We start from the raw sequence: 24,130 nt of genomic DNA on the forward strand, positions 1-24,130 counted from the left end.
AAAAGGAGAGTCATTTTAGAGCTTTGTAAAGTCCAATAGTTATTACAGTTAGCAACTCCCATCATAACTACTACAAACGTTAGTGAAGAGAAGCCTAACGGAGTTCAGCTTCAGATATTTAGCCTGAATACTATGTCCAATTGTGTGGTGTACATGATAGCAGAAATCTGTGCTTAATCATATGTAGATCAATTTTCTGTAGTGCCCTAAGTTTCTCATTTGACACATGGCATAAAGTAAAAATAGAGTTGCATTAGAGAAGAAGAAACATTTCTAGGCATATAAATCATATTCCAGGAGCTCTGTGAACCTTTAACTAATGGAGGTTACAGAGACATTTCAAGCAATTTTGTTCTGAGTTCACTTCTAAAGCATCTTTCACTGTCTATTGCCAGAATCCAGATACTAGCAGAGATGTACCTCTCATCTGACCCTGTGCAGCTGTTCACATAGCCTTTTGTAAGAAGAGCAAAGTTTATTCCAGCACTTACGCAACTGCCTCTCTATAACTGATGGTTCTGACATTTTAAAAAATGTCTTGTTTATTTAAAAACCTGTAATGGAAATTTCTCAATAACATTGAAAGCACTTTCCAAGCCACTAGGTGGGCATGATGTTAATCCTGATTAAAAGTGAAAAGCCCCTAGAAAATTTCATCCAGCCTTTTCTCCCTCCACTCTGCAATCTTCTCCCCTCCAGCAGTCACATAGGTGCAACAGTGATTCTCGGTGAATGGAGGTGGAGCTCAGGATGCAATGCTGATGCCATGTGCCCTCTGCATGCAGGAGCAGGGAGCTGCCTGGGCAGCACTTCATTCTGCTCATCTCTTCCTTCACTAGATTCCATAGGGGAGCAGCTCCCCTAAACACTGCTCCTCCATCATGCCCAGATAAGTGAGAACTGTGTACAGGAGCCAGACAAATTCTTGGTGATTGGAGGTCAGGAGCTTTGCCAGGTGTTAGCTATCAGTCTCAGGGGGAGATGAGGGTCCCATCTCCAGAGGCTGAGTGCAGGACTGGGAGAAAACTGACTGGACTAGGATGGAGCTGAAGATGTGACAGTTTGTTTTTCTTCTGCAGGCAGGCAGGGAGAAAAGGCAGTAATTTTATGCTAGAGGTGGCTGGAGAGTGGGTGTTTATATGCATGTGCTTGGAGAAGGAGGCGGGAGGAGGGAGGACAAGGGACTAAAGAAAAGAAGAGAAGGAGCACTGCAGGAAAGGTCTGAGAGCAGTGATGTGAGTACAGATCTTTTAAACACTGGCACTTTCAATCCTTTTGCTGTATTGCTGCTTCTTCAGCTCCTAATGAAAGTAAATTAAAATTCTTTGTTTTCAACTAATTTCTGCTGCATTAAAATCAGCATCATTGTACACAGTATTTGCTGAGACTTTCTTTGCCATACATACAGAGCATCTCCTGTGGTACTGCTGAGGAAAAGTCAGATAATAATGGACACCTTTTCTTGGTAAATCTGTTCCTTGAGAATTAATTCATAGGCTAAAAGGGAGTCATGAAGCATTCTGGGTTGTGCTGCTGCTCTTTTATTCATCATCTTTTCTATTCTGCCTGTACATACACAAAATAACAAGTCTCAATAAGCAAAGGCTATCCCCAGCTGATGGTTATTGGCCTGAATCTTGTGAACCCATCAGCTCTGCAGAAGCTGGAAGGGCTGAGCAGAAGCTGGAAGGTTGCCTGTAACACGGTGAGGAATGAAAGAGCACAGGAAGAATTGGTGGTTTCATACTGGAGCAATTCAGAGAAAGCAGGCAGCAGAAGGAGGTGGGAAACTGGAAAAAGAGGAAATTGAGGGAACCTGGCAGTGCTTTCATTTCTTGACAGGGAGAGGTGCAGGTTATAGTTTAATAGAAACTTCATTGTGATTGTATGGGAATGAGAGACACACTGGATGTGCAGGGCGACGTTAATTGTACCACTGTCACTGGTGTGTTACTAGGTTTGTTCCCCTGATATTGGCCAGAGCATCAGCCAGAGCTCTTGGTACCCATCTTGTTCAGTGGAGTCTGGTTGACTTTCTTCCACTGAAACTTCCAGAGAAGTGCATGTGCCACAAGGCAGCCTGGTGGGCTCAGGCTGATTGTCCTCAGGCAACTGCAGAGGGAGGCATCCAGCCACACACACACGGACACTGCCTCCTGTCAGACGTCATCTCACTGGCACCAGAAATCACCCACGTATTTAACCTTGTAGAATTAATAAGAGGGTTTAAGGGTAGATTCCTCTGTAAAATTCCACATGAAATTCATGTGGCACATGGGACCAAAATATTTACCACATTTATGTTCATATTTCTTATAGAATTTTGGAACATTGCTTTATTTTAGGGGGATTGTTCTAACATAGACAAGAGAAGTTAAAAATACTGTCATTTTACCTCTGGTCATTTTCCAGACAGGTTAGAATGGCAGCATCATTATTTGGAGTTCAAAAACACTTTCTGGTTTTTTTGATAGGTTGTTTTTAAGAATCTGTTTAGTCTCATTCCCATTATTTTCTACATATCATACAGAGTATATTTTTTAGGCCAGACTTGATTGCATCAAAAGGCAATGCAGTTTATTATACAAGAGATTCAAGTGTTTCTAGTGCAGTTCCTGCTTATTTAAAAAAAATAGTTCTGAATTGTTGGGGGAAAGAAGGATAATAATAAGAATTGCAGTTGAACAATTGTTCAAGTCAAAAATGCTACTCCATCCAAGGTGCCAAGCAGATAGATTTTTCTTTTAGACTGTACAGTGTTGTAAACATTGTCTGTCCATAATCTGTGCAGTTCTGAATGCAGGTATTTTAAAAAATTTCATTTGCTACAAGAATAATGAATTCTTCTTTGCTAGAGCATAATATATGTAATATCTAGTCAACTGGAAGTAGTATTTTTCAAAAATGTTGACAAATTTTTTCAAAAAATTCAGACTGAAAATAATACGAGCTTAAGAGAACTTAGTGAAGGAGCAAAACCATAACGGTTTTATTTTTAGAGGGTTTTTTAATGTAAGTATTCCAACAAAATTGCCCCAAACTGGCAATTTCTTTTAGCTAACCGCAACCTAGAAAAAAATTCTCAGAAAACACATTCTTTGTATAATCTCTTTTGACCGGCTATGTCAACTTTCTATTTACCAAAGCTGATGAGAAGTTTCTTAGTTTGTAAAGCAACATGCATGTTTGTAGTGCATGTGTAGGCATGGATGTAGTGGTGCAGCATTACTGGTGCTTCAGCAGCGGCACAGGTATCAACGCTCCCCAAGACCACACAGCATCCCAGGTCTTTTTACAGCAATGTCTTACACAGCCATTTTCAAAGGCCAGAGTTCTATCCGAGTCATCAAATTTTATGTGATACTTCCAAATATATAATACTTTTTCTAATTACAGCCTGTTAGAGATAGTTCATTATAAAACAATGGTATGCATATCATATGTAGTGCAGGTATCTGGATGTGTCTAAAAGTGTTAAATAGATAGTAATGTAACATTGGTTATAATACTAACAGCAGATGTTTGTGTATGGTGAAGTGCTTCTCTATGTGTATTTCTATGGGTAGGTGTGCCAAACCTGTATTTCTTTGTAAAAATATACATGTGCATGTGTGAATATATATACACTTATATATATGGAAAATAATTTAGTCCATTGCAGAAAAAAATGCATCTCTTGCTGGGAACTAGGGGAGATAGATAGATGAACTGTAATATTATTTCATCATGTTAAATATTCTTATAGATGTATCATTGAAGGGCTCCATGCCATGGAGCAGTCACTTTTACAGTGATCGCCCTTTGCCAGGGATATGGATTTGACTTTCCCACACAGAAGTGTATCCACATGTAGATGTTAACTTCGTTTTGCATGTGTGGTAGAATTAGGAGTTAATTTTCTTCCACTATGAATTCCATTTTGAACACAACCCATTCCTCGTTGACAGAAAAAGCCAAGTTTTCCCAGTTCTAGGTCTTTGACCAGCTCAGTGCAGGAGTGACATTGGCCATAGAAATCAACATCAAGTCCTCCCTCCCTCTGTCTCTCTCAAATACACACACAAATGGAATGCAGCTGAGGGGAAGAGCCAGACCAAGTACAGGAAAAAGGAGGGACTAGAACAAAGACCCCAAAGCAAAGGATAAAATATAAAGTGTGCTCTCAATAATTTTGTATCAAACTATATTATATGATAATTATTGTATCAAATTTGTATCTCTCAATTTTATATCGAAATCTGCTTGCAAACACATCAAATGCATGTAGACAACATTTAATCTATTATTTTTCAATTCGAAAGTTTTATTTTTGGATTTATAATAGATATCATAAAAGACACTTCAAAAAATCCCTCTCTGAGGATGACTGGAAGGGGAAAGTCAGTGTGTTTAGTCAGTGTCTGATAGCCTTCCTGTGGCTATGAAAGTAGCTCTTTCCAATTGACAGTGGTGCGTAATACCTTGTACTGTATAATTCCATCCACTTCAACAGACTTCAGCAAGATTTTTACTCTTCGTTGCAGTGGCAGCAGGTTCTTCTCCCAGATCTTAGCAATGGTGTTGGCTACCATGACTTTTTTGACCTCTGATTGCATCTTGCTATAGCAGATGTAGGGACAGGCTATCTATCAAACCTACTCCTTCAGATGAATTTATATTTCTCACACACTGTAACCTTACATCATTGCTATCAGTGGTGGATTTAGATGTTCTTTCAAATCCTTATTTAGCTGGGAAAAAAGCGAAATCACATTAAGCTCATATAATTTTTATTCCTCTTTCTTCCACCTCTTTACATTTCAGTCAATTTGATGCAACAGTATTAATTTGCCATTAGATGAAGGCACACCTCATATTTTTGTGTTTGAATTAGGCAGCGCATCTGTTTTTTAATTTGGGAAAGTGAGGGATTTGAGGAAATTGCAGAATGATCACGTAACTAATTTCTCTTTTAATGGCAACAGCTTTTAATCTCTTTCATGTCTTGTTGGCACATCTGGGTCTTACTTAGGTATTCAAAATCTTTGTTATGCCTCAAGAGCATCCTTCCCAAATGGATTCTATTTGTGCAAGTGAAAAAGAAGAATATATTATCAGTCATCCTTAACAGTCTTGCTTTTGCACATTCCCTTTAACTACATGAAAATAACCATACTGACAAGTACTCGTTCTACGTCTTTTCATAGCTGGGGAGGGGTAGAATCTTTGGTAGAAGAAATGCAGAGAGTGGATAAGAACCTAGTTGGGAAAATATTTAATTATAATCCAGAGTAAAACCTGACTATACTCCATTGGAGAAGAAGCACATCTCATGTGCAAATAAGTCCTTGTACATGCAGAAGGCTTGCAATAGAACCTAAACCTGACCTTCGACTTTACTCATTTTAACAATGGTATCATTTTTTGAATGCCAGCACAGGGTCATTAATAGGTTTGGGGAACATGCTCTTTGTAAGATTGTCTACTGACAGGCAAGGACTGTGCAAATACAGAAATACCTTTCAGCTTCCTTGGCCAGCATGTGGGGCAGTAGACACTGAAACCAGAGGGATTTATCCTACATTTTCTCCACACCATTAGGTTTTTCCCTTCGTTGCTGCTAGTATTTGCTTTTTTCTCTATTTCCATGTCACTTAAATAACATTATCAGTTCCACTATTCCCAGCCCTGTTGTGCTAAGCTGGCTTTGAGGGATTTCTGGTGCTACGGTGCTCTTTCTCATACCAACAGCTTAAAGCTGGACATAGAGGCAGATGGTCTCAGCTCTATCAGAGTAAAGGCTGTCCTGTGCCTTCAAGCCCAAGTGAACACAGCTGGAAGAAAATGTGCCAGCAATGGTTATCAGCAACACTGCACCAGAGAAACAGCTATGCTTGCTGTTATATAAATTCAGGATTGCTTCAGAATCCCAAACATGTTCTCCAGTTTTTAGACTAAGCAGACCACTGATCCTCCTTCTAAATCACTACTCTTTTTGAAGCTACCTGAAGCTATGTAAGTGTGAAAATATGCATACCTCTGTTGTCCAAAAGTACCTTTTAGATGAGTTCTACTAAGAGCACTTTATGGCATTCAGCATAATTGCAGGGCATTGCAATAAATCCTGGAGGACAGTGAAATCTGAAAAAGAAAATGGATGTGGTCATGGCTAATACCAAAATTAGCATCCTCTCTTTTTATGGTCTTTATCCTGTATCAAATAAGCACATTCAGAAGCAATATATCCCTAGCATATAACATAAATCATAGAAGCAGTGTTAGCAATTGTACTGTAGTGACATTACCAGCATGGTATCAGATTTTTCATCACATAAACCTCCTCCACTGCCCCCGGTTAGTCAGAATACTCTATGCCATGGGAATGCTAACAGTGCTGTTACAGTAGTTCTGTCATGTGGAATAACAGTAGACATTTTTGGAGTGATAGTGAAAAGACTGTATAGTTTTATTCTCAATGAAAATAAAATGATAGAACTTTTCATAATTTGTTTCTTCACAGTGTTTACCTATAATTTCACTTACTTATTAACCCTGAAGATCCAGTCTTGACAATGTTTCAGTAGTAGGTTACAGTATTCCAGGTTCACTAGTTATTAAATGTATCGATTTGTTGGTTTATCTTTATGTATCTAAAATTTAAAAGGCTAAACAATTTCAGATTCCTTGCTTAGAAAAACTAAAGGACTGTCAGTTTGAAAACGCTGTCATTTGTTCTTCTAAATATTAATTGGGAACATAAAATATAAATTTTTAATAGTAAAAATTAGAAAAAAAATATTTTGTAGTTGTAACATTTATTACATTGTTTTCAATTATTGTACAAACTTGTTCTAATTAAAAGTTGGTTTATTGTCCTATGAAAAGGTACATGTTCCCTCTGCTTTATCTGTTGTAAAATTCATGAAATCTAAACACACTAAGTCAAACAAACAGTGAATTTATTCACCCAGCAATGATTAACATTGCTGGTAGGACACTATTGTTTATAGTGATGTCTCTCTTGTTAGTGTCAGCTTTGGTTTGAGCAATTTATAAAGACAATTTGGGGTTTCTTTTCATGAACTTTTATCTTCTTTACTATAGTAAATGTGGAAACAATAAAAATTGACAAGGATTCCTGCTTTTATTTTTATACCTAGGATTGTTTGGGGTTTTTTAGTTTAGCCTTGGGTGAGTTTCTTCTGATTGTGATCCCCATTGGTATTAATAACTATTGTTTGACTGTATTTCTAAAAATCACTTATAGCGGACACCTTAGTGTGGTTTTTTGTCTGGAAATTGCTTTCTGGCAGGGCATGTATGTGAGCATTGTGTCCATGCAAGCCTGAAAAATTAATAATTTCATACTTGAGCTGTCACAAGAAGCAAAAAGAATAAAAGCAGTTGTAATACAAATTGCCATCTATTTTTAAAACATTAATTTTTGGAGCAGGATTCACCAATATACTCCAGGTTTTTTGTGCCTGCCTGAGGCAGGACAGGGCTCTTAGACATGCAGCCAGTTAGGATATTTTTAAAGACCAGGAAGAACAAAACACCCAGCACACATCAGCTTCCTTTCTGCTTTCTCTAGCACTCTGCTTATGTCATGCACATCCCAAATTCCTCCTGCTTCTTCCGTTCTTGTATCCCACAGCACACACGCTCATCCATTGCTCATCCTTAGTTATCTCCTGTCTCTGATGTGCTGCATCCCTTCTTTGTGCACTTCTCATGCAGCAGATGGTTCTTAGGAGGAAGTTTGTGAAATGGCTGTCCCATTTCATACCGCTTTCACAGCTTAACAAATAAGGGTAAGTTGTGCATAAAATATGCTTGAGAGAAATTTTCCGTGATTTGCCTTCTGTCACTATGGCTACTATCTCCAGTCGCATGGGAGACTACAACTTGCTCTCAGTTTTTGACGGACATAGAAGCAATGCACTCTCAGGAGAGATGGTACCACCTACTTTGTCAAAAGCAGAGTAGAAATGTTGCATAGAAGCAAATGAAAAAAAGTGGTAGCCTTTTGAGGAAAAATTAGATACAATGATCATTTTGGGAAGAGCTTTTTAACTACAGGCCACCCGTGGGATGATTCACAGTGAAAATATTAGGAGATGGCAGGCATACTGTGAGACTGCTTTTTCAGTCTGAACAAATAGCCTGATAGAGGATCACAGTCATTCATAATAACCATTTTAATTTATTTTTATTCATTAGCTAATTAACAAATTAATAAATATAAACATCCAGAAAATTAATTCCTTTCTAAAGAGGAAGATATGATGTGTTTTCATACACAACAGAGGATTAATGCCCCTTTGTATATAAAATCTGAGATGTGAGTATTGAGCAGTAATTGGTGTATCCATAAGGCAGCTTAGTTTGTTGCAAGTGTTGGATCCAAGCATTAAGCTGAACCCCTACACTGCATTGGAGAATAGAATGCAGTAGGGTGTTTATCCTCCAGTGGTGTTATCATTGTTCAAATGTTTACTGTGGTGGAAATGAAGTCCCATTCATCGTGACTCCTCAGTGCTATAAACCATATAAGAGTACTACAAATTCTCATTGCTCTCACAGAAAGCTTCCAAACCCAAACAGAAAATAGAGAAGGTGAATGAGACATACAAGGAGGCAGAATAGCTACTGAGAGATTGGATAATCCTTGTAAAAGGAGAATGTGGTTCTTTGCCATGCAGCTATAAGGGTTAAAATTAACCTTTTCCTAACCATTGTAAGGCTGGAGTTTCCTGTGTGTTACAATGCACTCTTAAAGAAGGGGCTTAGTGGGACTTTTGTTAATGATTTTGACTCCTTCATCTCACCAAAAAATTTATTATTTGAGCTGAATTTTGTAGTTTAGACTCAGTGTAGTGTTCATGAGTGGGCTGGAAAAGAAAGTATAAATTATTCAGTGGAGAAGGTGTTAAATTGTTTGGCAAAGAATAAAAATATATTGTCCTTGAAAATGAGTGCTTGGCAGTGAAAGAGGCTCTAGAGATATTAAGATAACATTTGCTTGGAAGGATGGTAGGTTTCATAATACATTACCCTCTATTAACTTGGAAAAATACAGTAAAACCTGAGAGAACCAAAAGGAACTCCACTATTTCTCTTTGCTACACAATTTTAAAGCAAGTAATATATTTATACATGCCTGAGAAACTATTGAGTAGATCTTTTGGTATAGAAATAACACAAGAAGCTCTCTGAAGTAGAGGTAACTTTTATATTCATGATTTTACTATCCAAAAAAGATAAAATAGGGGTAATAAATAAGATAAGCATGTATCAACCTAAAGGTTGAATGGACTTTTTAAAACTCATAAGGAAAAAAATTACTCCTATACTAACTGTACATTTGTATGACATATTTGCTAAGGAATTGGTAATCAAAGATTACTCCATTTTAAATGCACTGAGATATTTATACATAGGAGACTATTAGTAAAAATCTATTTATTTAACTGGAAATTATTTCACTGCTTTGCTACATTTAAAATCTGCTTGATACAAATATAGTAATTTTGTGTAAAAGCAGTAACGAGTAGTAGTCCAGACTTCTTTCAAAGTATCTGTTTCTATCTCTGGAAGGTGCTGACCTTATAAACCCATTTGAATGCTTTCTAGATAAAGTAAGATTTGAGGATCTATATATAGATCTATATATATGTGCACAAATATGAATGCATATATAGATATTTTGAACTTCTGGTTTGGCAAAGCAATAGCATTTCTAATAACGGAGATGAAGCAGTGAATTAGTGAACAGTTTGTTATAAATGGCAGGATTAAGGGCACAAGATGTTTAGCCAGAATCAGATTCTTCAGCATAAAGTTAGGGAGTAAATTTATCGTGTTAACAGCAGCATCTGGGGCGACAGTAATTGTAAACATTTCTCATGGGAAGAATTTGGATGCATATTATTATAAATTGAACTTGCTAAACAATGCATCATAGCAACATCTTCAGATTCGGTGCCTGGCGTTTGGTTCTGCATCCGGGGTTTGGTCTGAAACAAGCACACTGATTTGCAGAGGTGCTGAGTGCTGACAGCTCCTATTGAGCTAAAGTCATTCATTCCTCAGAATGTGGACCTCAGGAATGAATACACAAAAAAAAAAATCCACAAATCAAAGCTTTTAGTCTTTAAGTTAATGGATGATAGAGAAATCAGATTTGCACCAGTCTGAGAGAGTCAGCTGCTGAAGTTAGGCACCTGCATGAGCACTGTTTGTGAGTGTAGCAAGAAAAACAACATTGATCAAACAATGATGAAAATCATGGTCTTAGTAATTAGATAACAGAGTTATAAAATTACCCCCATTCTGGCAATAATGCCCACTTCAGTTACAGGGAATGAGTAACCAGAATCTCTCTAAAATCAAAATGAACTCTCAAGTTGTAACTCTATAGATTTAAAATGGAGACTAATCCTACTAATTTGACTTTGCACATGCTTTTAAAATGTCCAAGTAACTGCTGTTACTTTCATGAAGAACTAATTTAGTGTGTGACTAGTTATTGCTCGTCCTCATGGTGCTAGCATTACTCAAAGAAAGAAAAAAGGTCTAGTAACCATTTCAGTTCGCAAGTAAAACATGACTGCCTATTACTAGAAATTTCCAGCTGCATATGTATTTCAACATATAAAGATATTTGTCTTTGTGCTGCAGCCACTTTGGAAATGCTCCATCTAGTACCTCACCACATTCACCTCCCTCTTTCCTTCCCGGCAGTTTATGTCGAGTATTAGCAGTTGTAATGGTGTGCAGTCGACAGTGTTGCTGAAAATGTCTTCCACCAGGGACAGGTGGCACTTTGCCAGGATTCCCAAGCAGGGACAGGGGCTGCTCAGTATTTACATCATGCTCTTCCATACCCTTATGCCTTTAGGCTGCTGGGAGGCAGGTCGAGCTACTTTCGTCCTCCCAGGAGCCATTACCTGGATAAATGTGATGCTCTGTGTACAGAAATAAAATATTGTACATACAAAAAGTAAATGTGTTGTAAATTTTGACCTCCTTTTTCTAAAGAAGGGTTTCATTTCTACATGATCCTCTGCACACAGTGACACCTTTCAAAGTGATCCCAAATAGCTGTGCAAACATGGCTTACATTTTTTATCTTGCTCTTCAGATCCACTGATGTTTTGTCACGCAGTTCATTCACACCAGGCATTTCAGGATGCACAAGGAACTCCTGCAAGCAAAACCTACACAGAACAGGCTTACATAATTTGTAAATAAAAGGCTGCCTTGAAAATCGGACCTTTTTCTTGTTATGTGGTCTTGCCTCCAAATTACTTATAATCTTTTAAATAATTACTTTTCAGTAAAGCAGCAGTTTTAACATCCATGCTCTGCTTTCAGATGCTTCAAGAAGTGAATAACTGTCTAGCTAGGAAGAGAATTTTCCTGCTCTTTAGCACTTTATGAGCAGCATTTACTTAAGCATTCTTTTGCTATTGCTTTACTTACATTTTTAATCTGCAATGTTTCTTGTTTACTGGATCAGCAAGTAATCAAGGTCTTTAGATTTTTTTGGAATGTATTTTATTCCTCTCCCCAAAAAAGTTAAATGCCTCTATTTAAATAGCTTTTACCGCTATATGCAAAATACAAATAAAATGTAAATAGTTTCTTCTACTAATCCACATCTGCCTGAGTGTAATTACATGATATATGCTGGTTAAGCACAAAAATTTTGAATAGCCAGCTTTTTAATTAGGCATGTGCATTGGGTCACAGTAGAATTAAAATGGGTTCTAAAAAATTGTATAAAAATGGCACCTGCTTACTCAACACATCTGATTCTTGAGTAAAGTTGCAGACACGTGTCTTTGTCACATTGTTCTGTTGGCCCTGTGGAGGAAACCAAGTTCGGAGCCAGAGTGCTCAGTCCTTGCAATGATGGGGACAGATTTTAGCCCAAGTTAACCACTTCTACAATGATGTTTTATAGAATTACTGACTTTCAAATGTGATAAGCAGCTGATTTACATTCTGTTGCTCAGGTTTCACTAAGAGGAAAATTTAGGCATATCTAATGCAAGTTCAAGTACCTGAAATGCCTAGAAATACCTTTTGATTTCCCTTTTTGTCAGATTTAGTAAATAATTTTTGTTACCCTGTTTTTTTTCCCCTGAACCTCAGTTCCCACAGTCCAGTGAGTGAAAGGAGGATCCATGGGATTGTGGTTAGCTGTCGGCTTTGCAGAGTTTGTCAGCACATGGGTAAAATTTCCCATATGAAGTGAAGACTGGAAAACGGTTCTTCCATGCCAGTATGAACAGAGATATTTTAATGGGCTGTTCAGTGTTCTCACATACCAGCAAGTGGTCCTGAAATTATTTCTGAGTGCAGAGGAGGCAGCTGAGCATTATGTCTCCCAGCGGCTCTTTTCATTTCACTGGCTGCAGCAGTACTATCTATCAGATAAAGCTGATACAAAGCTAATAATAAAGTGGTCAGTTTTAAATTCAGCTCTCCTAAACAGTAGCTGTGTTATTATATGAATGTACATCTCCCCAGGTTACATTCTTGATGTGTTTTAGCAGTTAATGTTCCTCTTTAGAAGGAATAAGTCAGAATTTTCTTGGCAGGTGTTTTAAGTATTTCAGTATTAATATGCAATAGTCTTACACTGTAATCTCCTTTAAGAAAGGATTATAATTCAGTAATTTTTGTATTTAAAAATTCCTGCAGTAATGAGTATTAACAAAAGGTAGGGCCAAATTTTCCAAAAAAAAAAAAAAAGATAAACCAGGCTACCATGAACTGCAGGATCTTAGGTTTTATACTTTGTCTATAAAAGTAATGACACGCAGATGTGAGACCCAAATTGCTTTTTACGAGTTTCTGTGGCAGGTCAGAGTACAAGAAAAACAGAGAATTTATGTTTATGCAAAACCTTCTGAAATCATTTATACCCAAAGAAATGCCTCTACCCATTCATAACAAAAATTACTTATTCATACACTGGGTTAACACCTATGGCAAGTGGAAGGAAGCTGAGATTCAGAGTTTTAGAATATAACTACTGCTAACTAAAGGATCCCTCATGTACTAGTTCTTTGCACTGCTACTAGTAACTGTATGTGCACATGTAAAAATGGTTCATTTCTAATGAATCTTCTCATTGAGCATCGGTCATGTGCCATTGTTATTAAAATTACCCCCATGTTTCACATCACAGTACTGGAAACATGCTAACACCTCTGAATTCATTATTAATAGGCTACAGTGCCAGCAATCTTGCAGCGCTTTGCAGAAAGAGAAGGCAAGGTCACTGCTGAGAAGTGACAGATAAAGCTGGTAATGACAGCAGATAGTGTGGGTGGGCAGGTGAAGAAAAAGCTTCAGCAATAAAGCAATCATGTATTGCTAGTTCTGAACCTCGTGCAAGGTACGCATGTGCAAAATGTATATGGTTGTGAAAGGCAGGTGGGAATAAGTAATACTGGAGACATTAGTAAAGTTTACCTGGGCTGTAAATACAGGAAAAATATAAAATGAAATAAAAGGTAGCCCGAGTCTTGCAGAACTGGTACTTCCTATGCTGACTTGGGAAACCATGTGGTGGTTTTAGCTCCATGGCTATTGGTTTGTACTGGCTGCAGGGCGGCAGCAGAGATTTCTCTTACAGATCACCAAAGCACAGCATTCTGTCATATTTTAAGCACATGAACACAGATACTAAGAGCTTGATCCAAAACCCATCAGAAACAATGGAGACATTTCCACTAAACTTTGAATATGATCGTAAATTAAGAACAAAGATCTAATCTACATTTTTCTCCTCTACAGTTATTATTATTTTTTAGAATTCTTAAAATTAGAATTCTTAAAAGTAGAATTTTAAGAATTCTAAATAATAATAATAAGTGCAGGCCAGTAGGTAATTCAGTTCACTGAGGTATCATAAAAAATTCCAGCCAGGAAATTGAATGCACAACAATAATAATAAGAAACAAGGAGAGTGTTTGTGTACAAATGGTAGGAACATGGGTAAGTAAATGGAAGAACTTTATGTACTAGTGCAAGATGTTTATACAGACGTTATAGGGGTAATAAAAACATAGCAGAAACAGTAACTGGAGTCACTGAATAATATAGCTTCTTCAGAAAGGAGGGAAATCGAGCTAGTAGCGTTACATGAAACATGAGGGTAATTTGTGATGGAATTAGTTATGTCAATAAAACAGATTCTGTTTGGATCGAGCACTTCTAGCATGAAAAAAGTTTTTTTGCTGAATTAATGCTTATGAAAAATCCCCAGGGTGTCAAATTTAACTCTGCAGCATTGTTGTAGAGAGGAATGTAAATAAGAATCTGTCATTAGAGGATGTTGAAGCTCACAGATTTCTTTACCAGTCACTAAACCAACAAACAATATTGATAGTTTATATCTGGTTTTCGCTTTGAAATATATAAGTAACAAAATGTGACCTCTAACCAAGCATTCAGACATGGAGTCCATTAACATTATGTGACAAATAAAAAAAAGTCATGGTCAGCAAATTTTTAAGAAACAAACCAAACTAGTTAAAGAAGTGAAATATTCTGGGACTTCATGGATATTTCTGCAAAGAAGACATTGAATTTCCTCAAGTGCCCCATACTGTGTTGTATCTGACAACATGGGACTATGTTCAGCCATCCAGGAAGTCACCTGTAGGCCTGTGTGCCTAAATTTGTCAGTTAAATGCAAGTGCCTTAAGTAAGCAGAGGTAATTGTAAGAGTTTGACAAATTTGGCCACTGTCAGTATTCTCTAATATTCTTTGACTCAATGTTGAATTTGGACATTGGCTGCTGGACAGCAGAATCTGTTCTTGTTATGGTGTAGACGTTTTAGACGTAGGACAGGATTTCTATCAAACCTGCCAGTTCCGCTAGAGAGTTTCATTCAGAAGTCTTCTGCATAGACCAGCCCTCCTGGTCTCCCTTGTCTCTGAACAGTCTCAAGCAAGATATGGTTGGTAGGTCCTGTGTAGAGTTTTTACAGGCTAGTGAGGAAGACAAAATTGGGAAGAGTACCAGACAGTGATGATGTTGAAGTACAGAGATACCCAACCTGGAGAAGACAAGGCTCAGGGGGATCTTTCCAAGGCATGTAGACATCTGAAGGGACGGTGCAAAGAAGACAGAGCCAGGCTTGTTCCATTGGTGCCTGGTGAGAGGACCAGAGTCAATGGCCATGAAATTAAGAAAAAGAAGGCTCCCTCTGAGCATCAGAAACACTTTCATACTGTGAGGATGACCAAGCACTGGGACAGGTTGCCCAGAGAGGTTCTGGAGTCTCCATCCTTGGAGATATTCAAAAGCCATGTAGACATGATCCTGGACAACTGGTTCTAGGTGACCCTGCTTGAGTGGGAGGGTTGGAGAAGATGACCTTCCAACCCTAGTCATTCTATGATTCTGTAAGCAAGATTCACTCATTTTAGGAGGTTTAATTCTAAAAGCCAAGCAAAGTTTGATGCTTAATATAAATGTTCTGCATAACTTCAAAGATACCCACTCACTGTGAAACTGTGATTTCTGGAGGCAGACTATGGCTTGCTCAGAAAATCAGGCAGGAATTATAAAGGGGATCGTTTGTCCATATGCACCCATTATTATTAGAAGCAGCAGCAGAGAACAGGCAGAAAAGATGCTACAAGAACATTTCAGGGAGATTTCCTAAAGTAGAGGGGTTCTGAACTTCTCATTAGCATGGCACTGGCTCTGTGATGATCCTAACTTCTCTCTCATTCCCTACCAAATGCTGGCTACTTCTCTCTGTGTATCAGCAATGAGGAACTCTCAGCCTGGAAAATGAGTTAGATTTGGAGAAACTCCTACAGTCCAGCGATTTATTTGACAGATTTCTGAAATTAACCCCTGTTATTCCTCCTTCTTGTCTCATGATCTTAAACTGTTTCTTCCCAGTTTAACACCACTGGAGCTGTTTCTCTGAGTTGAACTTAGTTACTCATCCCTTTTCCCCATTCTTCTTAACCTTCAGCTGTACGTGCTCCGTATGACACAGTACAGCATTATGGGTCCCAAACAGTTCAGCTGTGAGTGAGTTACTTCAGAGTGTGCCTAGACATGCTATTCATGTTATACCTTAGAAATCACAAAGACCTTTAAAAATGTTGATTGGGGAAATGCTGAAGGATTTTCTGCTGTCTTGTGAGGGATAATGCAGGGTTGTTATTTCAAGGAGTTCTTACCCAGGACCTTCTCCTGCTCAGTTTTGCCTGTTTAGTGACTGGGGAAAGGAGCTACTTGGCCTATATATTTCCTGGCTGTGCTCCTTGTGCACAAGCTAATTTCTTTTCACTGGAGACCTATGTAATGTCAACTAGTTTATCTGATTTATGAAAAACATCTTGGTTTAGGTTTTATATCATAGCTAATCCTGTACAAAGTGAAGGGGTGAAAACAGACAGTGATTTACTTGCATAACACAATAAATGCATTATTCCTTTTGCACCCTGATTAAATATTGCAAGAGAGGATGAACAAACAGATTGGTCTCCTCCCACCACATATCTGCATTGCCATCACTCAGGGAAATAAAGACTGCATGGATTAAAAAGTTGCAAAGGGCATTAAGGCATAAGCTAGTGAAACAGGAGCATGCATTGAAGAAGTCTCAGTTCAACAGTATCAGTCCTCTTACAAGCAATGTCAGCCTCACTGCTAATGCGGAAGCCAGGGAGGAGAATGCAGGTAAGATCTTTCTATACCAGGGCATGAGCAAATCACGATTAATTGCAGCCATTGCCACAGTAATTTAGTATAGTACATTCTTTCTGTCTTTTAAATCTTGACTTTTGAAAACTATCTTTCTCTGAGCTGCTTGTGAGAGAAACTGGCATTCTATCAGCTCTGCCTGTGAAGTGACCTTACTGCTTTTGCTTATAATTTGAAACCTATTTATGATTCACATTTAAGACAATATTAACAGCTTCTAAGCTTTCTGTGGCTAATATTCACAAACTTTTAGACAAAGTCTCTTAGCATTTTTTCCCTAGGCACCCTCTGAAGAAATCTTTCTCTGTATCACAATTTGTGTGTATGCAATTAATTACCATCAGACTGTTAGACAGGCTGATCATGTGGGAGCTGACCATTTTGTTTTCACATAGAAACAGCCTTTGCCTTTCGTTGTCACATGGAAACAGCCCTTGCACTGGCATCTTGATGATGCTCTTTTTTCCTCAGTTCGCTTGATTAGATATTTTGATTGGAGTACTTGAAAGACATAATTTCATAAATACACTTGAAGCGATTCCACACAGACCACCTCATCCTCCATAAATTAATTCTCATTTTATTGCTGAATTTTCACATACCATTATAAAACATTACATTATGATAGGTCAATTATTGAGCCGTGTACCTTCTAGACATCTCACAGTGTGGTCTGTATAAATTACTTCTTGTTCCTAATTGATGGCAGGATAAGGCAATCTTCACTTAGAAAAATTCTTTAACTTCTGTATTTCTCTAACCAAACATCCTTCTCTTTTGTTGTAAAGGTACAGACTGTTTTATTAAAATGGAAACTGACTATGGGTCATCAAATGATTCTGAATATCATTTGTACTGATTACTCATTTTTATTTTAATATACACCTTAACAGTTCTGTTAAAAAAAAACAGAGTTATTTATGGCTATAACTATATAGGTCCATTCTGACAACAAGAAGGAACTTGAACTTTTTTTCTGAACTTTCCAGTAACAGTAGCTGGTGGGTGCATGAGCAACATGCAGACCCATAAATAGCCTGTTGTCTTACAGTATTCTGCTATAAGTATGTATGCTTTGTAGCTCTGTACTATAAATGAGACAAGATTTGAAGGTAAAGGTAGTATCTTTATTTTTATTTGACCAGCTGGTTTAGCTAGAAATATTAAACTGATTTTCAGACATTTGCCTAGATTTTTCTACTAAATAGCTATTATACCTACCTACAAACTTTTTCTTGTCATTGTCTTTGAACCATCACAGCTACAACAAAATGGCACTAAATATCTCTATGATATGCAAGATACAGTTTAGTTCATGCCTAGAATAGGAAATTACTGTAGTAGTCCTGGATGTGTGTTGGCAAGTGATGAAATTTAATAGGAAACTGTCAATACCATGATCAATGCAAAAAGTATTTCTTTATGCACCTGCATGCTGTCTTGCATCCCTATTCATTGATTCTTAAGTTTAAGAGTGCTTACTATTTCCTTTGTTTTTTCCTTTTACTCTTCACCAAACAATGGTATTACTTGACAACAAACCCTTGAAATAAACTTCCATTTTATCTTGTAGAAAAAAGTAATCTGTGGACTACACTGAAAGGAGCCAAAAAAATAGGGAAGAAATGTTGAGAAAAAGGTGTATGTCTGGATCCAGCTAAATTTTCCAGCTGTGAGCTTCCACAGAAAAGAAATAATACTGGCATTTTCTATTTGTATTACATTTGCTGGCAGACAGACTTTACTTTTTGTCTCCACTGTTTGAGTCAGTTTGTTGATCTAATTTATTTTATTTTTTAGTAGACTTCTGTTTGATTAAGAAAAAATTTGCACTGCATATATAGTAACTGAAGTTGTCACTGTTTTTTCTTCTCTTTCTAGGTGATGTCATTGTCTATATTAATGAAGTTTGTGTCCTTGGACATACTCACGCAGATGTAGTCAAACTCTTCCAGTCTGTTCCTATTGGTCAGAGTGTCAACTTGGTGCTATGTCGTGGATACCCTTTGCCCTTTGATCCTGAAGATCCTGCCAACAGCATGGTGCCACCCCTTGCAGTAATGGAGAGGCCTCCGGTAGTGGTAAATGGAAGACATAACTATGAAACTTATTTGGAATACATTTCTAGGACTTCTCAGTCTGTTCCAGACGTAACAGATCGACCACCACACTCCTTGCACTCCATTCCAGCAGATAGTCAGCTTGATAGCACATTCCCACCACCTGCCCATGATGATAATGTATCAATGGCTTCTTCTGGGGCCACCCAAGCTGAACTCATGACCTTAACCATTGTGAAAGGGGCCCAGGGCTTTGGCTTCACTATAGCAGACAGTCCTACAGGACAGAGGGTGAAGCAAATTCTAGACATTCAGGGATGTCCTGGTTTGTGTGAAGGTGACCTCATTGTTGAGATCAACCAGCAGAATGTACAGAACCTGAGCCATGCAGAAGTAGTGGATATACTTAAAGAATGTCCTGTTGGAAGTGAAACTTCTTTGATTATCCATAGAGGAGGTAAGTTTGGAAAGTCTGTACAATTACGAAAATGTGTGTAAAAGGTTCTAAACCATAAGGCATACATATATGCTCACTACATCCTTGTGTGCTAGATTGGAAATTAATTTCCATGTTGTGGGAGGTAACACCACTGGTTCTGGAAAAATGTGTCTGCAGTTAAGTATCCTAGGCAAAATCTAAGCTTGTTGTGCATTCCTTTTTGTGTTTTGACTGTCAATGGTCCCAGCTCTTTATAAGGGTAAAACTAGAGCAGTTCCAGACCTTTCACGACATAATAGTTTGTGTGGTGTCTGCAGCAAACTCTTATTGTCCCAAAGCAGTGCTGCAAGCTTTAGATATAATTGTATATATTGATTCATTAAGGTAGAACAATGAGCAATCCATTAGCCCTTTACAAGGTTATTGGTTTTGATAAGCCATTTTGCCTCCTTTTCCTTCACTGTACAAGTGTTGTACAGCAGGTTTGTTTCTTTCTTGACAACAAAGATCCATAGTATGTTTTTTCTCTGTTTTTAAAATAATAGCTTCTAGCAACTTAGTTTTTCTGTTCAGCCTGACACAGTAGGCTTGAATATGCACCACTGGAAGGGGAGAGTCAAGACTTACCTGTAAGGAAGTGATAACAGAAGAAATTTTAATACCTGGACAGTGATAAGTAAGTTCATAGCTTTTAATATTTTAGCCAAAAACAATTTCTTCAGTGGATTGAGATAAGCATCCATCACAATTTAATATTACCTGAACTGAATAATGATTGAATTTCTTTAATTAGAGATCTTTGTTCCTCTAAAGGCATTCATATGTCACTTAATACACATTACTATGTGCTTCAAAAGAAAAAATAAAAAGGATTCTATACAAAAATACTAATTATTTTACTTCTGAAGATTAGAGGTTGAGAAGTGAAGCTTTAGTGTTTGTGTATGCCAGATTTTTGTCATTAGAAAACCTATAAATCCTTAGAACAAGGAATATAGTAACAGTTTATCAAATTGCAGAAATAATAAACATAAGGTGATTAAAACATCTGTAGATTTGCATAGTCAACGAAGTATTTTTCATATCTATATTTAAAAGAATGATTTAAAAGAGACAGAATCTGACATTTCTTTCAAATTAAACCAAATTAAGAGTGATAAGTTAAGGCCAAGTGGTGTCACTATCGTGTATGAACTTGGAGAAAGCTATTTGTTGCAGAGGTGCTGTGTTAGTTAGCATTAAATCTGATTTTATTTAACATCCATAAAGATTCTGGAACAGTGGAGTAAGCAACATTGTTTTCTTCTGAAGATGCTGACAAATTGTGGAGAATTGCATAGCAAAAGAAGAGTATGAAGGGAATTAGAAGGGTTGATGTCATCCCGAAAGATGGGATTTTATTTTGAAAAATGCAAGCAAATCCCCCTCTAGAGGAAAACAATGCAGAACACCAATCTTCAGAGAGAAGTGGAGTGTGAAATCCAGTATGCTGAACAAGCCTGTGTAATAATAGACAGCAAAATAGATATTTCAGCAATCAGTGCAGGACAGTAGCAAAAAAAGAACCCTGAAGCAGCAACATACTCAAGCCCATGAAGATAATTCCCCTCTCTCAAGAGAATTTCTTCTTAGAGCATCAATTTGTGATCAAAACAAGTTGATCAACATGATAGTTTAACAAGTTCTCGTACATTTACTGAGCTGTGGTTATTTTCTACATGTCACTGTGGCAGACAGGAGATACTGGACTGAGCTTAACCCTCAATAAAAGCAGTGTAAATTTACACCATCTTGTCTCCGGTCAGGCCAGAGGTACAGATAGCTACCCTAGCTCATCTGACACAAAATACTAGGTCCAAATGTGCTAATGTGTTCCTCTTAGCCCTCTGTGTCTGGGACAGGGGATGGTTTGTTGCTTTAGAGAATGCCAAGAAGAGAAAGAGAGCGTGTTTTCTTCAAGGTAAAACAACAAGTGAGACTGAAGCAACTGTTTGGAAGTACTAGAGAGCGACTAAATTTAATGGCATGATACACAACAAAGTAAAGTTTACTATCAGAAATCTATGGGTATCACAAAGAAGGATATACCTTAATGCGAGGTTGTTAGACTCTGAAATTTAAGAAAATGCTTATTTGTTTGAGTTATTCAAAAGAAGTGAAAAAATGCAGTGAGACAAACCTACTCTACCTAAGATGGCTGAATCATTGCTTAAGAGAAATATGAGAACTGTTTTAAGATGACAACCTGGGTATTTTATTTTTTTCCCATAAATTCATAGGAAACAGGAACCCATGTGATCAAATGTGCATCAATAATGCAGTTAATATAAATATATATATATATAGCTAGTTGTCATGTCTCCTTTTATAGCTCCTGGGCAGAAATGGGCCTTTCTAGTGTGGAATTCATGTCATTCCTATGTAGATGTTTCAAATAAGCCGGGTGTACCCTAGAAGTATATATTCTGCTTGACTGACTATAAAGGGAATTGGGTAGGATGGATTCAGATGTATGTGTCTATCCCACATGTTATGAATAAGAAACAGATGATAAGATTTGGTCATGTGAGATAATGTGAATGCAAAACAAAATTCTAGTACTTAGAGAAAGCTGCTATGATTCTAAAATATTTAGTCTGTGGCACTGGTGAAGCAAGGCATACTTTCTCATTACTGATGGATCCAATTGTTATTTTATTATCTCTAATGTGTAATGACACTTGAATAATACCTTCCTTTTCCATCATCACCCTGTGCATCCTGTCTTTAACGTCTCATTTTTTAAGATTAAGACCAAGGTAGTATTCCTGCCTGTGGAAGAAGAAGGCTGTGTTTTGCACATGGTTTTGTATTGCCTTGAAATGTATTCTGTCTCCAATTAGAATATGGCCTGACTGCGTATTTCACTGTGGCAAATCCACTTCTGTAAGTGACTTAATTTCTCTCTTATCCAGCAATCTTTCTTACATTGCAAACAGGAAACAGATCAACATTGGCTGCAATATATTTGAACTGTAGGAAATAAAAGCATCCTATACGGGAAAAAACACTCTCTCCTATGCATATAGAATGCATGCTACAGCATTTAAAAAGCCGTTGTCCATCAAGCTTAGGAGATCAACGGCCAGAGTCGGTCAGAAAAGGAAAGGTCTGCATATTTCAAAAAGATGGAGGGAATGGCAGTGCTCAAATTTAAAGAGGCCACTAAAGAAAACTGTGAACCAACACCAAATAGAGATTTGTCGTGGGGTACAATCCAGCTAGAGGAAGTCCCACCGAATATGCAGTGTACTCATTTTAAAATTTCTAAAGCAGAAATAGTAATGTACCTGCTTGTCAAAAAAAGAAAATTAATCATGGAAATAATGTCATTGTGTATCTAAGAAAATAACTAAGCAGCGCTTGTTTAGATGACAACTATGACACTCTATGACTAGAGATCTTACAATCTTTGTGTTTATTATTCAGGTTCTTTGCTAAACAAAGATGTGCTACTTAGTTTAGTTTCTTTGCACCTGTTTTTGCTGACTAGCCTTATAGTTTGCATTTACTATAAGCTGACAGAGGTGTTCATACTGAAAAAAAAAATAAAATGAAAGGAAAAGGTGGTGGAAAAGTGTTGCCTAAAAAAAGGAAAAATAAAAAAAAAAAAGGTAAAGGAATAAAAAGATATTAAAGTGTTTGTTAGTCAAACAGATTTACCCCTTTCCATCTGTGCTTCAGCCTTCACGCTTCATCCTCACCTTCCGCAGTAGCCTGCATTGAATATAGGCTGCTGAAATAGTGTTGAAGAGCTCTGAAAAATCAGTCTTTCCAAATGTGGATAGAGCAGGAATTCTGCATTAGTCCAGAACTACCGAAAAACATCACTAAGTGGTTGAAGTAGTATGTACCAAATTTATGTAGAGCAAAATATTCACTATTAGGACATCAAAAATGGTTTTTGGCATATTCTACTAAATGAGCTAACCAAGCACCTGACATATGCCATCTCTTTTGGAAAGTACCTTTGAAATATTTGAGCCTGTAGACAGCAGCCCAGCCTCAAAAGTGTTCCTGTGCAAAAAAGAACGGACACATTCAAATGTAGATCTGTCAAGACTATGCCTGAAATACTGTTGTTAAGGAAATCTGAAGACAACCCAGGACTGATTCATGAAGCTATGGCAACTCCTAAACAAGTGCTGTGACTGAAACATTAAAACTAAATGCAAAAAGTCGAAGCCTGACAATGTTCCTACATCAGACAGCTATTTTATAGTGGTAAAATCCAGGCTCTGAGAAACTGAGACTGTTAGTACAAAATGGAGCCAGAGAACTGGCACATTGTCCATACTAGTTAATTGTTAGCCCACTCCTGTCATGGGACTGGAATGAGCCAGCAGCCAGTTTCACCCTGACATGATATGGGAGACAGCGTGGGCCACACACAATGCATAAACAGTTAAGATGAGGAGAATCTAACATCTAATTTGTAGATGTGAACTGTGAGAAAAAAAGGAAGGCCAAGAATCTTTCTCAGATTTTGTATAAACACCACTAGAAGTTTCTGACTCCTTAAGGCTGCTAACAGAGGCCAGTACACCACTTTAAGCATCAACAATTTCCAAAACAGCCGGAAAATTTACAAAAAGCAGCTCTGCATTTTCTACTGAATAGGCCCTCAAAATGAGCAGGCTTCAATTTAAGGAATACTACATCCTCAGTGCCCTTTCCACAGACCAATCTCAGATTTATATTTCTACCATGGACATGTTTTTTTATGTCCAGGCTTGCTATCAGGTGTCTTTCAATTCCGCTTATCAGGAAAGCTCATACGTCTTTTTCTCCCAGTTGTACTGTCCCTTGGGAAAGCTGCACAAGATAAAGCTGCAGGCAGCACCATCACTCTGCTAACA

At 37.6% G+C, this 24,130-nt stretch overlaps 1 protein-coding gene across 8 annotated transcripts in view; it reads left to right on the plus strand.

The window, feature by feature from the left end:
• Nucleotides 1–24,130, plus strand: part of MAGI2 (membrane associated guanylate kinase, WW and PDZ domain containing 2) — a 737,601-nt gene that overhangs the window by 598,789 nt on the left and 114,682 nt on the right. For all 8 annotated transcript variants that reach the window (XM_030478640.1, XM_030478639.1, XM_030478638.1 and 5 more), the window contains one exon: nt 18,615–19,250. In XM_030478640.1, the coding sequence (XP_030334500.1) occupies nt 18,615–19,250 (636 nt within the window). The remainder of the gene's footprint in view (nt 1–18,614; nt 19,251–24,130) is intronic.

This window comes from Strigops habroptila, chromosome 3, assembly GCF_004027225.2.
Source record: "Strigops habroptila isolate Jane chromosome 3, bStrHab1.2.pri, whole genome shotgun sequence".
NCBI classification, from domain to species: domain Eukaryota; kingdom Metazoa; phylum Chordata; class Aves; order Psittaciformes; family Psittacidae; genus Strigops; species Strigops habroptila.